Source organism: Strix uralensis, chromosome 21, assembly GCF_047716275.1.
Source record: "Strix uralensis isolate ZFMK-TIS-50842 chromosome 21, bStrUra1, whole genome shotgun sequence".
Lineage (NCBI taxonomy): Eukaryota > Metazoa > Chordata > Aves > Strigiformes > Strigidae > Strix > Strix uralensis.
In genome coordinates this window covers 6,670,136-6,694,331 of record NC_133992.1, presented here as the reverse complement: position 1 = coordinate 6,694,331, position 24,196 = coordinate 6,670,136, and the positions used below count along the sequence as shown (strand labels likewise).

General features: G+C 48.6%; 1 protein-coding gene across 2 annotated transcripts; it reads left to right on the top strand.

The window, feature by feature from the left end:
- Nucleotides 1-726: 726 nt before the first annotated feature.
- On the top strand, nt 727-24,196 carry ZER1 (zyg-11 related cell cycle regulator). Of its 2 annotated transcripts, none has more exons than XM_074891462.1 (16): nt 727-893; nt 5,649-5,912; nt 6,791-6,941; nt 7,244-7,680; nt 9,239-9,415; nt 10,530-10,644; nt 11,150-11,296; nt 11,542-11,715; nt 12,742-12,957; nt 13,569-13,610; nt 13,956-14,075; nt 14,485-14,600; nt 14,727-14,915; nt 15,892-15,989; nt 16,385-16,487; nt 24,107-24,196. In XM_074891462.1, the coding sequence occupies exons 2-16, from the start codon at nt 5,755-5,757 to the stop codon at nt 24,108-24,110; spliced, it is 2,247 nt and encodes a 748-aa protein (XP_074747563.1). In that variant the 5' UTR covers nt 727-893; nt 5,649-5,754; the 3' UTR covers nt 24,111-24,196. The 2 variants fall into 2 exon arrangements, with proteins under 2 accessions (XP_074747563.1, XP_074747562.1); XM_074891461.1 differs by lacking the exon at nt 24,107-24,196 and adding an exon at nt 17,528-22,444.

The following is a 24,196-nucleotide window of genomic DNA, read 5'->3' as shown; positions in this document are numbered from 1 at the left end:
CCCCCCCCGGCCCGGCCTCGGGGCGCCCTCCCGGGGCTCGGGCCTGGCTCCCTGCCGGGCAGCGGTCGTGCTGCGGGTGCGCCCAGTCACGGGCACCGCGCTCCCCCCCGGGGCCCCCCCTCCAGGCACCAAGCGCCGGCGGCGCTTACGGCTGCCTCAGAAAACACCCCGCGGGCAGGAACCGACCCCCCCCCCCCTCCGACGGGCTGCCCCGGTCGCCTGGCGCGGGCAGGCGCTCCCAGCACCGGGGGAAGCCCGCGGGCGGCCACGCTCCCCCAAAGCCTGGGGCCTACGGCCCGTGGGAGCGGCCGCCGGGAGCGAAGCCAGCGGGGGCCGCGGCACCCGGGGCTCGCGCTGGCGGAACCTCCGGGTGGTGGCGGCCGCGGCCCTTTGGAGGGGGAGACGCGGGGCTGTGGGGGGACGTGAGGGGAGCCCCAGCGAGGCCCTGGCAGGAGGCCGCCGCCTGGCGCTCTGCCCCGCGCCCTGACAGCGGGCAGCAGCGCAGTGATGGCCTCGCGGTGAGCGCCGCTGCCGTGACGCCGTGTCACCGTGTGAGGACACGGGGCGTCGGGGGACAGCGCGGCCCGCGGCACCACGGCGGCCCCGCGCTGCCTTCCGGCTCCGGCGGGTGCCCGGGAGCGCGGCCCGAGCGTTCCGGGCTGGCCGGTGTTTCCGGGGGGGGGGGTGTGGGGGTGGGAAGCGGCGGCGTTTCCGGTGCGGGCGGCCCGGCTGGCGGAAGTGACGGAGGGGTTTGTTGACAGCGGAGGCCGCGGCGGGGGGAGCGGGCCCGAGGAGGACGCGGACCCCCTGCCCGCCCCGGGGAGCGGCGCCGGGACGAGCCGGGATTCCCGCCGCCCCCCACTCCGCCGCCGCGGGCGGGGGCCTGGCGCCAGGTGAGTGCCGGCGTCCCCCCTCCTCAATCCGACCCACGGGGCTCGCCCTGCCCCGGGGCACCGGGCCTGCCCGCCGAGGAGGGTGGGAGGCAGCGCCGCCCCAAGCGGAACCGCCGTCCCCGGCAGCGCCGTCCGGTACGCCGCGGCGAAGCCCCCATCCCCTCCCCGGGACTCCCGGGAGCAGCCGGGCCCCGCCAGGCTCTGGGCCGCGGCAACCCGTCCGGAAGAAGCCCCGGCGCTGCCGGGCGAGGTGACCTCCGAGTGCCTCGGGAACGCAGCGGGGCCGGCGGCCCGTGTCGGGGGAGCGAGGGAGGGTTTGGGTGTGTGACCAGACCTGCCTCACGGGGCTGGCAGAGGCCATCGCGGTCTGGCCAGGGAGCGGTAGCCCCGGGGCTCCCCGGGGTCTCCTCTTGGGCAGGTGACCTTTTGGAAAGAAAATCCATGGCAGAATCCAGGGATCCGAAGGAGCATCTGTACTGCAGGCAGGTACAAAGATCAACACGTTTTCTGGCTAGCACGAGTCCTTTCATTTGCAATGTCGGTCTCGAAAGGCTGACAAGTTTAGAAATTGCAGGTTTTGCTGGGCCACAGAGTAGTTCAATCTACTCCTACTTCAGTTTCCCTGCTGTAAGGCAGGGATGGTACTTCCCCGCACAAGCGGCGATGACCCATCAATTAATAAAAACACAGTGATTTGCAGCTGCAAGATGCCAGCTAAAATGACAGTGCAGTTTTCCTTCAAAATGTAACCTGTGCCAAGCTCTGCATTTACATTAAATTTGTTACTCTGAAGTCATCGTAATCAGTTCACGTCAGTGGATATTGTTTGCCCTCTCCTTGGACAAGTCCCTGATGCTGGAAAAGTCAGCTTTGCCAATCATTTTTGTAGCAACAGTGTAAACGTTATGTTGTTGGCGTGGAGCCACGGTGAGTCAGGCTTGGCTTTGGGCAGCCGCCTGGAGAGAGAGACTGGAAGAGGAGATCAGTCTGAAGTCCAAGGTAGAGAATATTGGCATGGGGGGCCCCAGGAGTGCCAAGAGCAGTCCCAAGCCTCGTGTGCCAGTGCAGCCTGAAATGCCGTAACAATACGGCTGTAGCCTACAAATAAGCAATATTTGCCAAAAGGCTGGCAGGACCTGGAAGGCTGGTGATGGGGGAGAGCGAAGCTCCATGTACTGCGGCTTCCTCTGGGTCCATGCTGTCACTCCACGGAGAGGGCTGCTGCTGGGGGGAGCTGGGTATACAGGCTTTTACATGCCTGCTCCTGTGTCTCCAAGGGACTCGATTCCTTCATGCATTAATATGGAAGCAAATCTATTAGAGAAATAAATTGGAAAAGATATTGGCAGCTGTAGTTCTAGTCACTTTTCGAATCCTGCACTTGAATTTTCGGCACGTTTCACATGTCTGTCTTTGAGCCTTCAAAAACACACGTGCACTAGACAGCTCATTGCCCATCGTTGGAGAGAGCTGGTGACAGTCTGCTGGGCAGGCAACTTGCTGATCTGTTTGCCTGTGGAAAGCTGCCTGAGGATAATGATTAGGCAAATGCTAATGATTTGTCAGCATCTCTAGTTCATTTATTTTTATCAGCACACTGAGCTTATAACTAGAGACAATATTGATCAGTGCAGCTATTGACACTCTTACTTCCATCTCCCTCTGCCCAGGTGTCATGTCTTGAGTCTAACTGAGGAGGGAGAGGTCAGTTTGTGTCATGTCCTCTACAAAAGGTCACAGCAGCAGCTCTGGGTGCTACTCAGATATCCATAATAAATCATGAGGATGAATGCTTTGCTTTGGTATTATTTTCCTGGGACAGTTTAACCACTTTTCTCTGTATTAATATTTCTCTATATTAATATTCTCTATATTAACCTTCTATATGGGATTTTGTTGGTGGATCATGGGGAGCTCAGAAGTTAAAGGCCAGCTGATATCTCCAGGGCTAGGATCAACTGGCCACATTGTGCTGGTCTCAGCAGAGGGGGAATAGAGGATTGTCAGAGCCACAGGAAGGCAGTCCTTGCCCTTTAGTGCTCTAAGCTGCTTGGACAAGTCCCAAGCACTAGCCGTTTCCAGCCGCACGTGATAATAGATTGTCAATGGGAATTTGTTTTCGAGTTCTCTGGCCATCGGTAGTAAACAGTTGAAGAACACTGGCTGCAGGGACCTCCTGTCTGACAGCACAGGGGAGCTGGTAGGGATAGCAGAACACGTTTCCCAACTGCTTCAGATCTTCCTGTTGATCTTGCCTTTCTGGAAAGATTCTCTCGAGCAAGCTTCAGGCAAAATCTGTGAGAGGGACTTGTTCTGGAGGTGAAGCGGGTTTGTCTCCAAAGCAGACACAGTGCAGAGCACGGGACAGCTTCCTCCCACCTCCATTTCCTTAGCCAGGACCTCACGGCCAGTGAGACGATACTCTGCGCTCAGTGGCCCATTTCATCCTTGACTTCTCTACAAAGGAGAGGGCTGTGGATTATGGTTTTCCTTCTTTTTCCAAATTGAAGACCCCCCATCTTAATCATTTTCATTGTAGCACATGCATCTCAAAGGTGTCTGAGCTGTTGTGGCACTCTGGAAAAGCCACAGTTTTGTGTTACTGTGACCCCAGCTCAGGACACAGTAACCCAGAAGAACAGGCCTCTAAACTCTCTCTGTTCAGGCTGTTAAATACAATTTGATTGCTGAGTTTTTGGGTTTGTTTTTTTTCTCAGCATCTGCTTTTTCTTGGAGACCTTTTGCCTCTTGAGCCAAAACCAGCAGAGAACCTGTATGAGATCCCCACTGAAAAGGCTGTTGAAAGTTGTAGGTCAGAACGAGTTTGGGATTGGAACGTGATCCTGCCAGTTGCCTGCAGATACAGTTCCCAAAGGTGCTTATAGGAAGGAGAAACTGTAGCTCAAATTCAAGACAAAAGACAAGTCCATGACCAGCGCCCACTTCTGCCAGTAAGGTTTTGTCCCCTTACACTGGCACAAGGTTTGGCCCAGGGGGACGAGGCCGGGGGTGGCTGTACCACAGGGGTGATCCAGCACGGCCGTTCCTCCGCTGCTGGGCGAGGAGCAGTTCTGCCGATCTCCGCTTGCTTTTTGAGAGGTTCCTTTCTGTGTTGGGTTAATTCCTTGGCCAACTCTTTGTCCCTGGCACCGAAGCACACCCTCAGAAAAAGAATTAATAAAACACAGAAGGAAGGAAGAAAACAGCTTTGATTTCCAGCTTGTGCTGCCTTCATGTCTGCATGGAAATGCTTTCTGTGGCGCAGGGAGGGATCAGAAGGCTGGGAGCCCGGGCAGGCTCAGGCACAGCTGGGCTCCTGTCACCCAGACAGACCATTTGGTGCCTGAATTCTAAAGGTTACCTCGTCCACAGCCGTAACTGATCTTCACACGGGTGTCATCACCCAGGCAGTGGCTGAACAGAGCATCTGAAGGGGGAGGAGGGAAGGTGCCTGATCCACCCTGGTATAGCGTTTAAGGTGAGGAAAGGGAGTTAAACTCTTCTGTCTTGTCCTGATACTGCAGGAATGAAGGCAAGAGAGAGCACCAGAGGTTTCAGAGAAGCAGAGAGCTGGAGACACAAACAAGTGTCCTGATCTTTGCAGCTGCAGGATAAAGATCAGAAACAGAATATAGTTAAGGACATTTTGCAGCAACTTCCCCAGCAATGGCTGCTCAGTTGTGGCACGAAGAATAACAACTGACTCCATAGCACTGGTGTTCTCACCTGCCAACAGGGACATACTTGTTGATAAACACAGGTTTTACCTAAAAAATAAACATTTCAACACAATTTTTGTGTGTCCATGGAAATATATAGAAGCGTTGACATTAGTGATGCTTCTAACACAGTTTGACCCTTTGAAAGTGAAATGGCATTGTTGGTCTTCAGTCATTTCTGCTAAACACCTCCAAGGCTCCAGCACTCCCTCCTTCAAGTGCCAGTGAGCCAGTCTTAATACTAGAGCCGTGGGATTTTTTTTCAAATAAGACGACAGACAGGAATAGCTTCTCCCAATTGTCTTACCCATCCTTCTTTATCCTATACTAAAAATGAAGAAGGGCAAAAGTGTTTTGCCTTTTTTCAGGTCAGTCACTCATACTTTGTGACAGATTTGGAACGGTTTGGGTGAGTGCTCCCCATGTCCAGCACGTGCACAAACCTTGCTTTACACTGCGCTCAAAGGGAAGCCAAACCAGTCTCTCTGTTTCCCTGTGGCTTCTGATCTGCTTCATGGTCTAGTTCAAGGACTTGCATGAAGCTTCTGGCTTGGCACTACAGAGAAACATTCAGCTTGAACATGAAACTTCACTTGGAATGGTGGCAAATAGAATTACAAGCACGAGATATGGGGCCACCAGTTCCCATAGGGCCATACAAAGGATCATCCCAACAGTAAGTTTTCTGGTGGTTTATCTAACCCGCTCTGAAGGAAACCAAACAATGTGGTTTCTGCCACTTCCCTTTCAGAGGGCCTTTGTCAGCCAGATAACTCCTGCAACGAGGAAACATTTTCTTGCTGTGTAGCCCCATTTCCAAACACATTTTGTGTTAACTCGTGTCCCCTGGGGGTGGTGATACCAAGGAATTAAGGGCATACTGCCAGAGAGGCCAAAATGCTGCAGGTTCTTTTGAGGTCAGCAAGTGATGGGCTGTAAATACAACTATCAACATCCTGCTGGTACAACAGCTTTGTGGGAACACTTGCCAATGTGCCTTTCTAAATGCATTTTTTTTTCCCCCCTCTGCTTATAGCTGTCCTGATGTCCCTGTAAATTCATCCTGGAACTTTATTTGAGGAGAGGATCTACTGAATCAAAAGCTTCCTTCTGCCCTTCCCCTTCCTATAACTTCCTTCAAGATGGCATCTGATAGCCCCGAGTCACTAATGACCTTGTGCACAGATTACTGCCTTCGCAACTTGGAGGGGACTCTCTGCTACCTACTGGACAATGAAACTCTCCGGCTCCATCCTGACATCTTCTTGCCAAGCGAGATTTGTGACAAACTTGTCAATGAGTACGTTTCAGGCCTGTGGAGAAGCTGTTGTCTGGTTTGGGAAGGAACCGGGAGCTCAGGGAAGGGGGAATATAGTTCTCTAAAAAGAGTGGTGGAAAAGGGAAAAAAAAAAATGGGGAAGAATTCATAGGGCTGTTTGTTTGTTTTTTTTTTTTCCAATTGATCCTCATACTGGAAACAAGGATTTGCATTAATTTCAGAAAGAAGCATCCCCAGGGGTTATTGTACTACACTATATATCATTCTAGTTTCTGTGGAAATCACCATTTCCACATAGGTAAACCCAGAGTGAGAGAGTCACTGCTTCTTCCAAGAACATCAGCAAGCAACAAAGGAGCTTTCCCATTTCCCGCCACTGAAGCATTACAACTCACTCTCAAACCAGAAAAATGAGAGTGCAAAGTGCTAGCAGATGTTAAATTTTAAGGCGGCTGCTGCTCCCATAGCTTTACAAAGCAACCTGTTTCCAGGGATTTCTATAATTTGGCTATCACAGTCTCTCTTGGCTGAATTCCTGCCCACAAAGCCTGGCAGAGAACTTTGGCCAGCTACTTTTCTGAAAAATGAAAAAAATCAAATTACTAGCTTTAAACAACTAGGGGAAAAAAAAACAATCCTGGCATCTGTGCCTGCCAGAATCCAGTTTGCTCACACACACATGACCTTGCACAAATCTTTGCCTGAGATTTTCCTAAGGATCGTTAGTTCTGTGCAAGAAGAGGTAATAGACCAGTTCCCATCACCCCAAAGGCTGTTCTGGATGATCAGGAGGGAGCCTGCATGTGCGCTTGGTCAGGTGTTCCCGTAACCAGTGAAGGTGCTAGAGCTGTAGCTGAGCCTTTGTGCCGTGCTGTGCTAACACCATTGCCCCGATACAGGTACGTGGAGTTGGTGAAGACAGACAGCATCTTTGAACCCCACGAAAGCTTCTTCACCCTGTTCTCAGATCCCCGGAGCACCAGGCTAGCTCGGATCCACTTGCGGGAGCAGATTGTGCAGGACCAGGACCTGGAGGCCATCAGGAAGCAGGTGGTATTGCACAGATAGCCTCCAGCTGCCACTTTGCAGAGCAGCATTGCTGCCTGGGCACCAGCTAGAATCCCAGGCACCCAGAGATTCCCAAGACTCCATCCTTCACTGTCCAAATTTTCTTTAGGAGAACCTCAGCTTCTCCCTTCTCGACTCCCAGAGCCACTGTAGGGAGTGGGATGGGGACACCGGTCCAGTTCAGCGATATGTGGTCTCAGGCTGTCCCAGTGGGAGGTGGTGTAGCAAACAGGGTGGGCCCTCTGCCTGTGAAATATTTCTAACTTTGATTTCCCATCTTCCAGGATCTCGTTGAGCTCTACCTGACTAACTGTGAGAAGCTGACAGCCAAGAGTCTGCAAACCTTGGTGAGCTTCAGCCACACGCTTATCTCCCTTAGCCTCTTTGGCTGCTGTAATATCTTTTACGAGGAGGAGAACCCCGGAGGCTGTGAAGATGACTGTTTGGTGAACCCCACTCGCCAGGTCTTGGTCAAAGACTTTACTTTTGAAGGCTTTAGCCGCTTGCGCTTCCTGAACCTGGGCCGCTTGATCGAAGGGGTAAACGTGGAGACGTTGCTTCGGCCTTTGGCCTCCCTCGCAGCTCTCGATCTCTCTGGGATCCAGCTGAATGATGTGGGGTTTCTGACCCAGTGGAAGGACAGTCTGGTTTCCTTAGTGCTTTACAACATGGACCTTTCAGAGGAGCACATCCAAGTGATCGCACAGCTTCGCAAGCTCAGGTCAGCAGATCTGTTCTTCCTTGTTTATCCTTTTCCCACTGATAGGGAAAGGTCTTTTAGGAGTGGTCTGCTTGCCTGCTAACAGCCACCCACTGCTGGTTTCAAGTTACAAACCTTCCTAAGAACAGGCTCACTCTTGACTCACTGTATGTGTCTGACATGTCTAAAGCCAGCCTGCGTTTTGCTTGCAGAAGGACACCACTTAGCAGAAACTCCCTCTTGGAAAACCAGAAAACAACACACTCCCCCCCAAAAACCACACACACCAAAAAAAAAAAAAAACCAAAACAAAACCCCAAACAAAACCAACCACTCCCCCCAGCCAAACAAAAAGCTGAGTACCTGAAAGATGGCCAAAAAATTACTACAGATGCGTGCATAAGCTAACACAGCGATAATCACACTGTGAAGCTCAGTCCTCCAAACCACTTGTCAAACAGGAATGTCCAAAGTTTAAGCCTGGCTCTGAGGTAAAACTAGGAAAAACTCAGAGCTGAGGCTGTCTACTCGCCGTGCTCGGTGGAAGCACCCCGTGCATGGGTGGTGCAGCCAAGGCAACAAACAGTGTAAATAAATAGGCACTCCCGACCTAACAGTGTTGACAGTGAAACGACTTCCTGAAACACAGTTGAGACAATTGGTATTCAAACTGCACAGTGGTATCAGGAAAGGGATCCAGGACTTTCCAAGCCAAAGAGAAGGGCCGTACTAGTCCCATGAAGGATGCTTTGCCATGGCTTTAGTATCATCTCTACTGACTGCAGACACTAGGGGGTACCACGATAACGTACGACCTGGAGTCTCGGGGAACATCTTGGATAACATTTTCTAAATCCAAGTACTTTTAACTCCCAGTGACTTGCAATGAAACTTGGTCTACAACAGGTAGAAGACACTTTTGTGAGTGGGATGTTGGCTGCTGGCTTGGGCAGTTTAGAGAAGTCTCTCTCAAGGGTCTTGGCAGGCAAGAGCAGCCCCTGTCCTATGAGGGACCCCACCTGCACATGGTGACCAGTCAGTTTGTCCAACCACTCCCTTAACATCAGGGTTTCCCCAAAGCTTAAGCATTTAATTACCTGAATGAAATCAGGGCAGTGTAGTAGCCTGGGGTAGAAAAAAAACCCCCAAGGTTGGGGAAGCAGACAAAAATCTTGTGTAGCTTAATTTGTGGGATGAGGCAACATATGTTTCTGGGGATGCAAAGGTCCTCCAGTGCATCTTAATCACCAGGCAGAAATGCTCAGGTGGCTGGTGTGATGGAGCTTGGGAAAGACCATTCCTGAGCCTGGAGCAACTCCCTTTGTGATGTGTGGCCAAGTGATTCACTGTGCTCTGTTCTAAGCAGACCTCTACCAGATATCTGAGTGCTTCAGTTAGACACAGGGCCAGATCCTGCTGCCAGATCCTACAGAACCACATTCCTGTATCTTGTGAAGGAAATAATACAAAAATAAATACAAATTAATAATCACACTTGGCTTCTCATCTTCCTCTGGTATTGAGGCAGAAGCCACAGCTAATGTTTTCCAGGCTCTGAGACACTCTCTGTCATTTGCAGGCACTTGGATATCTCCCGAGACCATCTGTCCAGTTATTACAAATTCAAGCTGACCCGGCGGGTTCTAAACCTGTTTGTGGAAAACTTGGTAAACCTCACTTCGCTCGATATCTCAGGGCACACCATGCTGGAGAACTGCACTATCCCAAGCATGGAGGAGAAGATGGGCCAGACAAGGTAAGGAAAAGGCAATTACGGAGGTCAGCTTGGATGGATACAGCCAAAAATGGATTAAGAACAGTTCCCTCTAAGTTTCCAAATTGTGTAGGTCTACTTAATACTAAAAAGCAGGATACAAGTGTTGCTAATTTCTCCTGATGGTAAAGACTGGTGTGGGAATTAGCTGAGATTCTGGTATGTGACACATGTAAGGACTTTTAAGAGTAATAAAGAACTCATCCTATCTGCCTGCCATACATATCTGAAGAAATATTTTGGTTCTTTTCCACACAGATTCTTTCAGGGATCTCTTGCAGTGGTTTATATTTTTTCTGAAAGGACTCCAAAGCCCTTTACACATTTTCTACGTGGAACATTCTTACCCTCACTGAAATCCAGGCTTTTCCGAGACAGAACATTTCTACACTGAGTCAGTACATCAGTGTTCATAGAAGGGCTGAGTGTTTAGGAACTTAGAATCTAAAGACATATTTTCAGATTTGACCTGGGTACTGGGCAGATCAACCTCTGAAAATCCTGGTGCACCTCAGAGGGGCATACCTAGGGGTCTGGTTTTCCAGACCAGCCCAGAACTCTCCCCTCCTATTCCCCAAGCACTTACTGAACAAAAGCAAACAAGTGGGACAGTACTGGCTCCTTTCCTCCAGAGCTGGTGAAAAAATATTGGCTCTTGGTCAGTAAGAAACACGACAGCAAAGCTAGTGTTTTTGCACGACCAGAAGCAGACTAGTGTGTCTGTCAGATGACACGCAGTCCAGTTTGCAAATACTTTGGCTCAATGAAATCCACAGCCCTTTTCTAAGAGGAACCATTCACCCCAGCTAGTGAATTTCCAGGACAAATTCTGCCTGGGAAAGCTGCATTCTGTCTGCGTGAATTCTTACTGCTGTTTCTGTTCAGCACATTTAGCCCTTCACTCAGGATCACCCAGGATGGATGTTTAGTGTTACGTTTAGGAGAAGCTGGCTAAGGTACAACTGAAGCGTAGCTATTATCACTCTAGTTATGAAGCAGTATGGTCAGAGCAAATGGAGAGCTGATAGCTGTCTCTGTGGCAGGAGACACCTGAAGAAACACAGTACCAACATGAGCAATCTCTCTTTTTCCTCAGCATTGAGCCAGCAAAGAGCAGCATTGCTCCCTTCCGGGGTCTGAAACGGCCGCTCCAGTTCTTGGGCCTTTTTGAAACATCTCTCTGCCGTCTGACACATATTCCAGCCTACAAGGTAATGGGGTCACAAGAATATTGGCAGTAGGTACTTGGTAGAAGTTAAAAGAACATGAAAATTACTGCCTGCCAACAGAGTGGAGTTCTTAGGGTCTCAGGTGTGACAACTGAGCTCTGAGCTTTCAATAGCTACTTGATAATGCAGGAAAACTATCAGAAGGCAAGACCTGTACTCCACATGGTTTTTACAAGGGTTAAAAAACATGCCTCAGAGAAGGTTCTGGAAAAACTATCTTGGCTGAAGGACCATGATGCCTGTGGCTACAAGAAAAGGAATCTTACTTGTGAATGACATCCTCCTGCCCCAAAGGTGCCATTTCTTGTCCCTCCGGGCTGAGAGGTGACTCAACCTCTTTGCTGTCATCCTGGGCCTAATCCTACCAGCAGGGCAGAGGGAAGTTGGTACCCTTTGACCTTCCAGATCTACCCTCAGCATTCCCTTTTCATGTTGGTTTTCCTCTTTCATCATTTCCTCCCTGACTCTTTTTGTTCCTCCACGCCAGGTGAGTGGAGACAAGAATGAAGAGCAAGTCCTGAATGCCATTGAGGCTTACACTGAACACCGGCCAGAAATCACTTCCCGGGCCATCAACCTCCTCTTTGACATTGCCCGTATCGAACGCTGCAGCCAGCTGCTGCGAGCCCTTCAGGTAAGCCCCAGGTTTAGCATTTACCTCACCATGACAAGGGGAATTGTGCAGTCCCAGTGTTTCTTCACCCTGGGACACCATATCAGGCCATTCTGGAGAAAGTTCCAGTAGTGCAGTGGAACTGGGTACCTTCCTTTCATAAGCACGTTCCTGCAATGCCTGGGCCACACATTCCTTGCAGGCTTGTAACAGTCACTCCAAGACCTCAGTCAGTGGCACTGAATCTTCATGTTGCTCCTCTGCAGCTGGTGATCACAGCCCTCAAGTGCCACAAGGATGACAAAAATATCCAGGTGACCGGCAGCGCGGCGCTGTTCTACTTGACCAACTCCGAGTACCGCATGGAGCAGAGCGTAAAGCTGCGGCGCCAGGTCATCCAGGTGGTGCTCAACGGCATGGAGGCCTACCAGGAAGTCACAGTAAGAGCAACCCAGCCTCCTTTGGCTCCCTCTCTCCCTGTATTAAGTTTTTAGCCTGGTGTTAGCATCTGGATCTTCTAAGCCTCCAGGACGTGAGCCAAGGCAGACACCAGAGAAGCTGTTGCCCAGATCTGCTCCTTGCAGTGATGGGGATTATCACAGAATCATTAAGGTTGGAAAAGACCTTGAAGATCCTCCAGTCCAACCACGAACCTCACACTAACAGTTCCCAGCTCCACCAGATCCCTCAGTGCTGGGTCAGCCTGACTCTTAAACCCCTCCAGGGATGGGGACTCCCCCCCTGCCCTGGGCAGCCCATTCCAACGCCCAACAACCCCTTCTGCAAAGAAATCCTTCCTAAGAGCCAGTCTGACCCTGCCCTGGCGCAGCTTGAGGCCATTCCCTCTTGTCCTGGCGCTTGTTCCTTGGGTCAAGAGACTTATCCCCCCTCTCTGCACCCTCCTTTCAGGGAGTTGTAGAGGGTGATGAGGTCTCCCCTCAGTTCCTCCCTATCCACATGATGTTTCCCAGAACAAAGGGAAGAAAGTGATGATATCAAGGCACCTTTTTATCTGATGATAGTGGTCAGAGGGCGTATACAACACACAGCACTGACTGTGGAGTGAAAGGGGTTTGGGCATTGGGGGTGTTGAGTCAACAGGAAGAAACATCATCCCAGTACACTGTACTGGAAGGGAGCTGACATTATGGTGCCACTGGGTTGCAGAATGGTGACTGCTGCGTAGAAAGCTTGCAGGCAGCGAGGAACTGGCTTGGAAAGCGATGGGCATTGGGTGATTGTGTCACCCTGCGAGTCTAGATTGTGTCTCCCTGTGACAGGGAGAGAGAAGAGGGTACTGACAGAGCATGGCTAAAGCACAGTGCTAGATAGGAGGGTAACAGAAATATTAGTGGTCACAGTCAAGCAAGATGATGGTTTCAGTACCAAGCAGCAAGGAGACATGAGGTGATGGGGTCCATGTTTTTGTAGCCACTTGGCTCAGTGTTTGCTTCCTTCTGACCCAGGTACAGCGAAACTGCTGCCTGACACTGTGTAACTTCAGCATTCCTGAGGAGCTGGAGTTCCAGTACCGCCGAGTCAACGAGCTGCTGCTGAACATCCTCAACCAGAGCCGGCAGGATGAGTCTATCCAGCGCATCGCTGTGCACCTCTGTAACGCTCTGGTCTGCCAGGTGGACAACGATCACAAAGAAGCTGTGGGCAAGATGGGGTTTGTCATGGTTGGTATGGTCCCAAGGTGTCTACTTATCCTTAAGCCAGGCTAGCACAATTCCCTTGCAGCAGTGCACCAGGCAGTGAGCCAACCTCGCAGTGTCACAGGAGGGAACTAGTGTCCTAGCCAGGCTGCCCTTTTCCAGAGCCCACCCTTCCACATGACACCTTCTACTGGCTTACCAGCACTGGAGGCCATGAGCTCAGAGGTAGAACTGGTACCACCTTGTGACTGGCTCCTTCTGCATCTCCCCGAGTTCGCATCAGCTTCCCAGCTCATGTCAACCCCTCTGCCTCACCTTTTCAAAGAGCTGCAGAGGCCGCTGCTTTGGTGCGATTATACCACATTCCAGACTCTGTCATACAGATCAAAACTGACTCGACTGCAAACTCAACAGCTCAGGGACTGTGACATGCTTCAGCTCTGTCAATACTTACAACACTGAACATAACCCAGTCCCACTGGTTTAGAGAAAGAGATAACAAGTAGGTTCTCTGCAGAGGATCAGAGTTGCATACGCCTGCATTGGCCATAGCCAGCCCTGCAGTACTACAGCAGTTAGTTTTAGCACTGTGATTCTTGAACTGTTTTTCATTCTTTCCCTTCCTCTGCCCACAGACGATGCTAAAGTTGATTCAGAAGAAGTTGGCTGATAAAACGGTGAGTGTTTCCCCAAAAAATATATACATAGAGTATCTTCTCTTCAGTCTGACTTAGGCATGGAGATCAGTCTGGAGTGCCAGCTCAGCTTCTCTAACAAATACAAGGCATCTCAGCTGATGCAGCAGAATTTCCTGTCCCAGGGTGAGGGCTGGGGAATGTGATGGGGAGGCAAAAAATATTAAACAAAAAACCCACTTGCTAACAAGCTGGAAGTGAATAACAAAGTTTTCTTACCTCTGGAGCCATGTAGGGTGATAGCAGAGAGGAAACACAAGTGATCAGTTTGCACTGGGCTCCCACATTAGCAAAGCTGTTTCTGTCCCTTTCCCTTCGGCTCTGCAGTGTGATCAGGTGATGGAGTTCTCCTGGAGCGCTCTCTGGAACATCACTGATGAGACCCCCGATAACTGTGAGATGTTCCTTAACTACAGCGGCATGAAACTGTTCTTGGAGTGCTTGAAAGTAAGTATGTCTGGTTTCCTCTAGAGGATGCAGGTGCCCAGGCAGGATCCCTGGCTGTGCTAATCCATAAGCAGTACTTCCTATGTCACACCAACAGAAAAGAAAAAACTTGCATGTTTTCTTCTTTGTCACATCCATCCGTGCAACCAGCAGAACAGAGAAACTTACACTCAACACATCTTCCTCTTTCTCCATCTTGTATGCAATCCTCCTTAAGTAGAGCAGCAGTAAACAGTGGGTCCTGGCCTTGATCCTCTCATATCACATGTACCTTTAACACTAGAGATCCCAGTTGGGATCTACCAAAAGTATTCAGCCTTTCTAAATGTGCTGTATATTCTCCAGCATTGCTTGTTGTCAGTGTTACCACAGCCCTGTGGTTGTGTAATCCTGTTGTTTGCTTTCTTAGGAGTTCCCAGAGAAACAGGAGCTGCATCGCAACATGCTGGGCCTCCTGGGCAATGTAGCAGAGGTGAAGGAGCTCCGCCCACAGCTCATGACCTCCCAGTTCATCAGTGTGTTCAGGTGAGTGCCTGGCTAACGAACAGCTGGGCTGGGGCAGGGGGAGTGCTCTGGTGCTCCTGAGTCACCTGGAGACTTTGAAACCTTTGGTGCGTTGGCGCCTCTAAATGATCTCTTCTCTCTCGGCAGCAACCTGCTGGAGAGCAAAGCAGATGGGATTGAGGTATCCTATAACGCCTGTGGTGTGCTCTCCCATATCATGTTTGATGGTCCAGAGGCTTGGGGTATATGTGAGCCCCACCGAGAAGAAGTTGTAAAGCGGATGTGGGCAGCCATCCAGAGCTGGGATATCAACTCCAGGAGGAATATAAATTACAGGTGAGGAACAGGAAAGTTTGTCCCACTCACCTAGGAGTCAGGATTGTCATAGGAAGTGAGCACCAACAGAGAGAGGGAAGAGGTACAGCTCAGCGTGGAGGCTCTGTTCAGAGTAAAGGAGAAACATCCTCCTTTAGGACATATTTTTTAGGGACGGTTTTACATCTTCCTTTGAAACATGTTACACAGGCTGCTGAAATTAGACACCTTGCCTGGCAATTCCTATGGGAGAAATGTGGGGGCTCAACAGAATTTCTCCTGCATGTTTCTGGTGAAATGGTGTAGTTCAGGAAACCCATGGTCTGACTATCCTGGCCTGCCTAAGCATTTTCCCCTGAGACTGCTGTCCTTTGCACTTCCTTAAATCTGATTGCTTCCGAGAGTCACGTGGATGGCCATAGCTTTCGTTTTTCTCTGGGGAATATTTCAACACAGTTCCCAGAAATCCCTTCAAGGGTTAATACAGCTGGTGGAATCCTCCTGTAAGAGGGTATCAGGTACTGTGTATTCCCTTAGTGCCTGACAGGCACCCAGAACGAATGGCATTCCAGTGCCTGAGCTACAGTACAGACACATCATTGTTGTCAGAAGAATCACAGCCACCATTGCACATGAGCAGCCACCTTCAGCTGCGTATCATTTTGCTTTCGCCCCTCCGCAGACAGATCAGTGCTGCTGGGTTTCAGCTGTCGTGAGGAAATGACTGACAGAGGATGGAAATCGGTTCTTGGACTCGGTTGCATTCGGTGCAGCTTTTTATCTGGGCAGCATGTTTCTGCTGAAGTGGTAGGGCCTGTAAGCCTGCCAGCATTGCCGTGTGACACAGACTGACTGTTTGATGCCAGAATCTTTGACGTGCCAATGGATTTACTGCTATGGCATCTGTGAGCACGGAGTTTGTGTGGCTTTGAGTGGCAAAGGTGCTGAAAGAAGCAGTTCTTGGATTTTTAACAACTTCTCCAATATTTCCATGCAGGTCATTTGAACCAATCCTTCGACTTCTTCCACAAGGGATCTCCCCAGTCAGCCAGCACTGGGCTACCTGGGCACTGTATAACCTGGTCTCTGTCTACCGTAAGTTCCCTTTTTGAAATCACATCCACTGCGCTGTAAAAGTTGAGGGTGTAGATCTGAGCTCGTGAGCTGAAAAAGTCTTCCCAGCTTAGCTGTGTAGGTAGGGAGAACGTTCCTTGAATGATGCAGGAATGTCCAGGCAGCACAGCCAAACAAAAAACAATGAGACATAGTGTGTGGGAAATTCCTTCAATGTTTTGATCCTTCTGGCCGTGCTCTTACGTTCTCAGCCCTTTTGTGTCTGTGTTTTCCCAGCCAGGGCACCCTTAGCAGACTGGCTAAGAAAAAAAAGTTCTGTGGCTTCTCAGGCCACGGGCTCCTCCTTCCCCTCCTGCCACCCTTTATACCGCTCCTGTGAAGAGTCACAAAGACCTGTTTTATTCTTTTCTCTGCAGCTGACAAGTACTGCCCACTGCTGATCAAAGAAGGTGGGATTCCCCTTCTGAAGGACATGATTAAAATGGCCTCAGCACGGCAAGAGACCAAGGAAATGGCCCGGTAGGACACTAATGCACTATCATCAAACAGTCAGTTCAGCTTTAGTTCAGTTTTTATTCTCCTACATCAAGTAAGGCTACCAAAGAAAGGCCTGTACTGATGTGTACGAGGGGTAAGAAGTGAACACAGGAGAAGAGCAGGAAAAAAAGGATGAAAGCGGACTAGAGAGGCATTTATAGGTGGGCAATACACACAGATCATTCAGGGTTGATGGATGCTGGGCAAATTGGTCAGAGAAGTGGCTTCTTGGACAGGGAAGCCACGTGGCTAATGGCATCTCTTACGCTGATAGTCTAGGGGCTCCCTGTCTCCAGAATCAGTAAAATTGCTGACTGAACAGTTAAAATAAGAGGATTTTTCAAAAAAGTGGGGAGAGTCCATCAGCTTTGTGAGCTTCCTCACCGCATTTTGTTAGGCGAGCTCCCTTCGGAGTCATTCTGTCAGAGCTGTAAAAGCCAGCCGCAGTTTCTGACCATTGGCAAACTGCGAGCTAGAAATTCATCCCTGCAGGAGGAACCTAAAGGGGAGGCAGCGCTCGGCGGGCAACAGGGAGCGTGAGGGGGCAGCTGGAGGGTTGCTCAGTGCTGGGGGTGACGGAAGCCTGCGGAAGACTCTCGGTCGGGCAGATCGCGTGTGGCGATGGGACAGTGCAGGAATGGTGGAGGAAGGGCAAGAGCAGGGGCAGGACAGCGGGGGGAGCGCAGACACCTGTGTGCACGTGTCTCCTGGGGCCATTCAGAGTCATCCGAGGATTCGGATACGGGGGTGATGACTGAACGGTCACGGGTGGATCTGGGCCTACACTAACATGACTCGAAATTCCGCGGGGAGGAACTGTGAGCTCTAAAGCTGCTTTTGCGGCGCATACTGGTTTTGACACAAATACCAGTGGATGCCTGTCTCAGCAGAGTCTCCCTGCTGCAAACGGTGTAGTTACACAGAGACCAAGCTGTTGGACAGTTCTCACGTCGCTGTCCCACAACTGTTGTGCAATAAGCTTTAAACTAAACCGTCTCTCCTTGTCCTTGTTTTATCCATAGGAAAGTTATAGAGCACTGCAGTAACTTTAAGGAGGAGAACATGGACACTTCCAGATAGAGGCAATCAGCTAATGCCTCTTGCCAGCACTGTATCCAGCTTCTCTCTAATTCACTGTATATAGGGAGGACTCTTTCTTACCAACTCGCCCGTTGGAAGGAAACTTTATGTGTGTGTGTGAGACCCTCAGTAGATGAAGGTGAACAGGGGAGGGGGGAGGGACTTTTTGCACAACAAAATGCTTTCCTTAAATTAGTGGACTTTTTTGTTATGAAGTTTCAGGTTGAAGTTCCGTGTGTATGATTTCTGTATAAAAAGAAAACAAAAAAACAAAGACAACTACATTATGTATCTTTTAACCTTTTTATTTTAGACCACACAGAGAGCCTCAAATGATCATGAGCTTGAAGACCTAGTTGTGTGATCGCTAGTGTGACATTTTTATTTCCCACTTTTTAGAAAATTCCCTTTTGCTGTATTGCATGAGGTCCTGTAATGTCTGCAAGAACACCAGTCCTGAATCAGTATTGACTGCTCAATGGGGTTACAGGCAGTGATGAGTTATTTATTTGGTTAGAGAGGTTGGGGGACACAATACCAGAGTTAGACCAAAAGGACTGACCTTTTTTGTGATATTTGTAAATGGAAGAAGTGGAAAAGAAAGATCTTTTAAGCCAATTCAATCCCTAAAGGGTTTTTTATAGGAGACTCACAGTAATGGAAGCGTTGCTAACTGTACGTGGGTCATTTGGAAGTGAGACATTCCCCTTAAAGTCAAGAGGTCTGTTTTGTCCCCTTTGGCGGTTCAGGAGGATCTGCCACTCACCCAGCCTCGGGTGGGTGACCAGTAAAACCAGTTACACATCCTTGGCCACACAGAGCTTTTCTCTCTAAGGGAGCGTGTGCAACAAGGAACAAGGTTTGTTCACAAAGGGCTACACACCTTTATTCCAGTCCTTCACCTTTTTAGTTGTGTTCTGTTTTATGGGGAAGGGCTACAAAGGCCAGAGAGCGTATTTCCCCTCTGTCATAAGCTCTACGAGGCCCCAGTCCAGAGCAGCTTGTACCACTTGTGCAAGTCCCAGTCACGGACTGGAGCTGTTCGGCTCTTTCTCAGCCTGCACCAGTGCCAGCCATGCTCAGTGGCCAAGTAATGCCCCTTTGTAGGAAGCTCACCGCAGGACAAGTGCTGTAACTGGAGGTGCTGAAGTCCTCTCCTGAGACTGGGCAAGCTCCAAGCACCCTTTGGAGGGTGATCCCAGGAAGTAGCACCTCTTGTTCCAGCCCAACATCTTCCCCTCTTCTGGGAAGCAGAAGGCCCTGTTCTCTGCCTCCCACTAGCACCTACCAGCGCATCAGCAGCGTTACTCCAATTTACACGACGTAGGTGAGAGGAGTCCCACTAAGGTGGTCTTCACCTGTAAGATCTAGGCCTATAAAGGCTCAAGAAGCCCAAGGCCAAGGTTTGCCTTGCAGCCAGGCACTCAGCACCACAGTGTGCAGTCCACGCTTCCAGCCCTGCGCTCGCCACCGTTCCCTCACAATTCACAAATCTTCCCTTAGAAGGGATTTAGGAAAGATTTCTATGTCTGGTAGTGGTAAGAGGAGACTGTGGCCATGTGAGCTGGGACATTTCAGGCCTCTGAGCACTGTAACCCTTGCTGCTCCTTTCCCTTGTATACGTTGCTCTCAGATTTGACTCGCTGCTATGAGGTTCTTCTAATGCTCAGAGTTAATGTTGTCATTGCTGAGCACATTATAGACAGATCCTAGATACACAAACTGACACTTTAAATGACAGAACACAGCTGCCCTGGAGAGGTTTACTTTTTCTGCCAATATGGTGTTACTCAATGTCTTTATTTTTTCCTTTTTAACCATACGTCATTTGTTTTGATATTGTGAGATCTGTACTTTTTTTCTTTAAGTATTTTTCAAACTTATATATATTTTTGTGTCACTTTTGAATTGTTTTCATATGGTTTGCAAAACTTGATGAATTATACTTTTTTGCAGTCGTTTGATTGAAATGTATTTTTCTCTCTCTTATTCCTGTTCCCTAAGAATTTGTGCCCCTATGAGCTCTGAGACAGGGAAGCTTATTTCAAGATCTGTTTTCTGTATAACATTTGCTAATCTTCCTTCTAGATGCAAAACTAAGAAAGGCTGCAAATGCTGCCAGCCAGCCCCGGTGCATTAGGGGAGTCAGGCTTTGCTGATTTCATTCTCCATTTAGTGCTGCTGTCCTTTAGAAGTTGTTTCTCGTCACAGTGCCACCCACTAGGCTTCCTTCCTTTCTAATACCCATATAGTGAAGGCTCCTGCTGCTAAAATCTTGAATCATGTGACAGAGCACTCAAGATTCTGACTGTGTTGGCAAGGTGGGAGCGGAGCAGAAGGGGCCACATCTCAGATGTGAGAGGTGTCAGAAACCCACGTCCCCAGAACGCAGCTGCCACACTGGGGAGACAGCTGGAGCTCAGCAGCTCCCGTCTCGGCTAGAGCAGAGCTCAGCCTTGCACTGTAATCAGAGCCAAACAATCGGGCTTTACGCTGAGGTTTGGGCACAACTACATCGAGGTTCATGAACAACCGATGGCTTGGTTCCATCTGCCTCACGACCCCAGAGGTTTAGGTTTTTCAAACCAGTGCCCCTGTCAGTTCAGCTGTTGCTGAACTCTCGCCTGCTGCCAGCTGGGCCACGGCATCCCAAACTAACAAGATCCGAGCTGCACTGAACCTTTGTTTCACGCTGTAAAGGTAACCTCTGTCCTCACCGTTCACATACCCTCATCAAGCTCTACCTGAGCCTGAACCAGGATAAAAAGATTCCAAATTCCCAGCAACACAGTGATAAATGGAGTCAGGCCAGCCTGCCAGAAGAGCTTAGTTTTCCAAAATCTGTCATTGATCCCAGGGGGAAGGGGGAACTATAACGGGTCTGTTACAGCTAACTACACGTAGTCAAGCCACCAGCAAGGTAAATTCCTGAGACAGCATTTTAAAAGAAAGAGCATCCCTGTTAAAGTAACATGAGCTTTGGCTACAAGCTTCAATGTCTTCAAGCCAACAAACTTTATGAGCCGAAAAATAACGTTTACTTTCATTAAGGAGCAAAAGAGAGAAAGGTATCCTCTGAACACCTGAGTGTCATCCAGAAATTCCTGGAACTGGGCGTTTGAAACTAGGCTGTACCTCGGATTCCGTAACTGAAACAACAGGAGTTGTTGCACCCCAGGCAGAATGCATGTACCATGACCTGAAAGCAGTTCTTGGAGGCAAAGAGGAGTTAAAAAATTGCTGCCATAGACCCAGCACTCAGGTCAGAACAGGATAGTTGTCTGCTGCCATCATACCAATATTCTGCAAAGGAGGGGAGGGCAAAGTAGCTGATTTTTTATGAAGGTCTAACATAAAAGGGGAAGTTGGATACCCTGAAATCCTTGATTGTTACAGAGAAGCATTTCAGGCCTTTTAGCTTTGCTGGAGCAAAGGAACAAACCACGAGACTTCAACTTCCCACAGAATTCTAGAGCAAACGTCTAACTGTGCCCAGAAAACTAGAACAGGGTTTTATCTTGTCAAATGAAAATCCAGCTGGAGAGACGTTCATAGTGTGTAAACATATGGTAGAGGGGCTCCTTGGGCTCTGTAGCTGTTATCCCATTCAGATTCTTATTCAAGTTTTCACTACTACATTTCATTAATATTCAAAAGCTTGGCAGGCAGAGCACGAACACAACTCAGTCGTTCTCTGCAGGACTGTGCCAACAAAGGAACCCTCTACCTTTAGACTGTATGTAGTTTCCTTCCTGGCTGGAGGATGCATTGCCAGTCAGTGGCCCAAGTCAATGATACATGCAGGGTGCCAGGTGTCTGCCATTTTCTCTGGAATAGATAAGAGAGCAAATTGGTGGGCAACTTACCACAAGTGCTTCCATTTTACAAGGTCTGTGGGAGGAACTGCTTATACAGATTGGCATCTACTTGTGTGATGCTTAACACCCAGCAGCACCAGACTTTCTCATCTAGATCAAGCCAAGAAAGTTTAGCACTGATATTTGTGGCAATTAGTAACATTGCAGATAATTCATCTGCCCCATCTACACGATGGCTGCTGTTAACCTACACCTACCTGCTGGCTGAAATGATTATCTGTTCAGCACTGAATCCTACCCAGCTCGTCACCTTGGTTGGGCTGCAGTCACTCTGGTCTCTGCACAAGATGAGTGGGAAGAAAAGTCTCAGAGCTGTGAGCCTGTTCCCCTCTCATCACTTGAAGAAGGCAATTAATTACCAGTAGAGTGAGAGCTACAGGGGCGCTGCATTCAGGCACTACACAGAAAAGATGTTTTCTTGAGACTGTTTAGGGAGGAGCCTGCCACAGCTCAGGTGTTAGAGGGTAACTTGTGCTGGAAAAAGAGAATTAAAAGTAGGGAAACAGCTGGTCTCCAAGACAACCATGCGTATGAAGCACAGAGGGTAATGGTGGTCAGGAATGGATGAAAGCAACATGGGGGCTGGATGAGAAGACAGCACTTAAAAAAAGGAATGAGGGAGATTTGCTGCTGAACTGAAACACTTCTGCTCTAGCAGGCTATATTTTGATTTCATATAATTGTCACTGATTCTCTCTGTAATTCTTTTCTTGTCTAAAAGAAGTTTTTAAGCTAACCAAATATGTATTTCCTTGTTTTGCTTAACAAAAATAACCTCAGTTATAACGAGCAAGCGTCTGCTTTTACTCTGTCCATTGACCTGCCTAATGTTGAGAGGCCTGGTTCAAATGTTTGTACATGGTGAAACCAAGCAAAAAAAAAAAATGCACAACTGTTGCTTCCTTACAATTCTGAATGAATTAACTTTTCTGTTGTATCCATTGGATACCCGCTGTGTATTAAACCTAGTGCTTAACAATGTCTTCTTCCTTTGGTCTATGAATGTGGTTTATTTAGGTACATTACTAGTTCATTTGCTGTCATATATTTCATTAAAAATGAAAGGAACTGCCATGTGTTGATGATGCAGTTCAGTGGCTTTTCCTTTCATCACTCTGAGGGATACAATAGTGTTTGTCAATAGAAAAGAGGCGTGGAGGAAGAGCGTATTGTTATGAAATTATGTGAGAGGAGAAAAAAAAAATCAGAACAATATTTGACTGTACAGATTGCATCTGAACTCTGTAACGGATCTGCGGCTTGCATTCCACAGCCTAAGCTTTGTAAGTGGGCAGAAGCTGAGTACTGAAGAAAAGATTCCAGCTTAAAACAGTCGATCTGTTTTAAGGCCAGCGTGACTTTCTTCTTAAGACCTCAGTCCTGCAAGGGTTTGGCTGCCAGTTAATTCATTGTAATATGTTGGTCATTGTAAACTCTCCAAAGGATCAGACTCCAGGTGGCTGAAGTAGGAGGAGGAATCATGTGAAACTGCACTGCCTCCAGGAAGCTGAAAATGTACCATGTTGTAAGAGTACAGAGACTTACCTTCCAGCAGCATGAAATTCCTAGCTGGAATGCTGTAAGAATCTAGATTCTCCGCTCAGAAACTTGTTAATAGAGACTTTCTGGAACTAAGCCTAATTTCAACTAGTCATTTAGGTTGAAACCCTTGAGACAGAGATAAGCTCTGATCTCCAAGACAGGTTTCAAAGCTGTAAGAAAAGATAAAAAGCGTAACACGCACCAAATTATTCTAATCACAAAGAGAGCAAGAATACGTTCTTTAGGACAGATTATTCTAGAATATCAAAACATTTTTACTTTCAAGTGGGTAATATTGTTACTACTCAAGTGGCCTTCATTTAGCTTTAACATTGGCACCTCTCTGCAAAGAACGGAAAGACAATACCACCTTTCTGTTTGTAGGCAGAGCCTGATGTTACTGTTCTGAGCTTCCTACTCTTCTGGAAGGCTTCCTTTGCAACTCAAGGAACAGAAAGATTTTCAGGATATTTAAACAGACAGAGAATAGCAGAGCTATCTCACATACAAACTCTGTATGTGAGGTTTGACAAGCACTGATGCGATCTATGAGGTGTCGGAGGATTTCTGTAGGTTTTGCATTTACCTAGAATAAAAACAAAGAAAGCAAAAGGATTTGAATGATTATTGGAAATCTAGACTACAATTTTTACTAACATTTCAACACAGCTGCCTCAGGTAAACCATTTAAGTGACCTGTGCAGGCAGGTGCTTTCCTGGAATCAGCAGGTGGTCACTGACTCACCTAAGGAGACTAAATCAAGAACACCTCAAACAATACCAAGGAATTGGCTACTTTTTAGGTGCTGGAGGATAAATTTGCAAAGAATGTGATTTTTCTTTCCAAATTTTTACTGGGAAAGAAGGTAACGAAAGCAGCAGGATACATCTGTGTTAAAACTGAAACAAGTTTAAAGAGAAAACACTGATTTCAGAACTTTCACAGGCCTGTAATGAGATTCATCTCCCCTAAACAGATACTCCAAGTGTAAATGTGTACACCTAAGCTAGTCATCTTGTTTGGGTTTTTTTATTATTGTTAGCAAGAGATAAAAACACATCTAGGGTGCAATTCAACTACTTTTAGATGTCTGCTTTCAGATGAGAAGGACGGTTCTCTAGACATGCCTGCTTCCCTCTGCTGCTGTCAGGGGAGTCTAACGACCGCGCGCAGATCCGACCGTCTTCACT

What these genes read in the sequence shown, in the direction of transcription:
- ZER1 (XM_074891461.1), top strand. Translation starts at nt 5,755, where the DNA reads ATGGCATCTGATAGCCCCGAGTCACTAATGACCTTGTGCACAGATTAC. An exon ending in TGGAGGCCATCAGGAAGCAG is followed by an intron (nt 6,942 to 7,243) that starts GTGGTATTGCAC and finishes CCCATCTTCCAG; the next exon opens with GATCTCGTTGAGCTCTACCT. An exon ending in CACATATTCCAGCCTACAAG is followed by an intron (nt 10,645 to 11,149) that starts GTAATGGGGTCA and finishes CCTCCACGCCAG; the next exon opens with GTGAGTGGAGACAAGAATGA.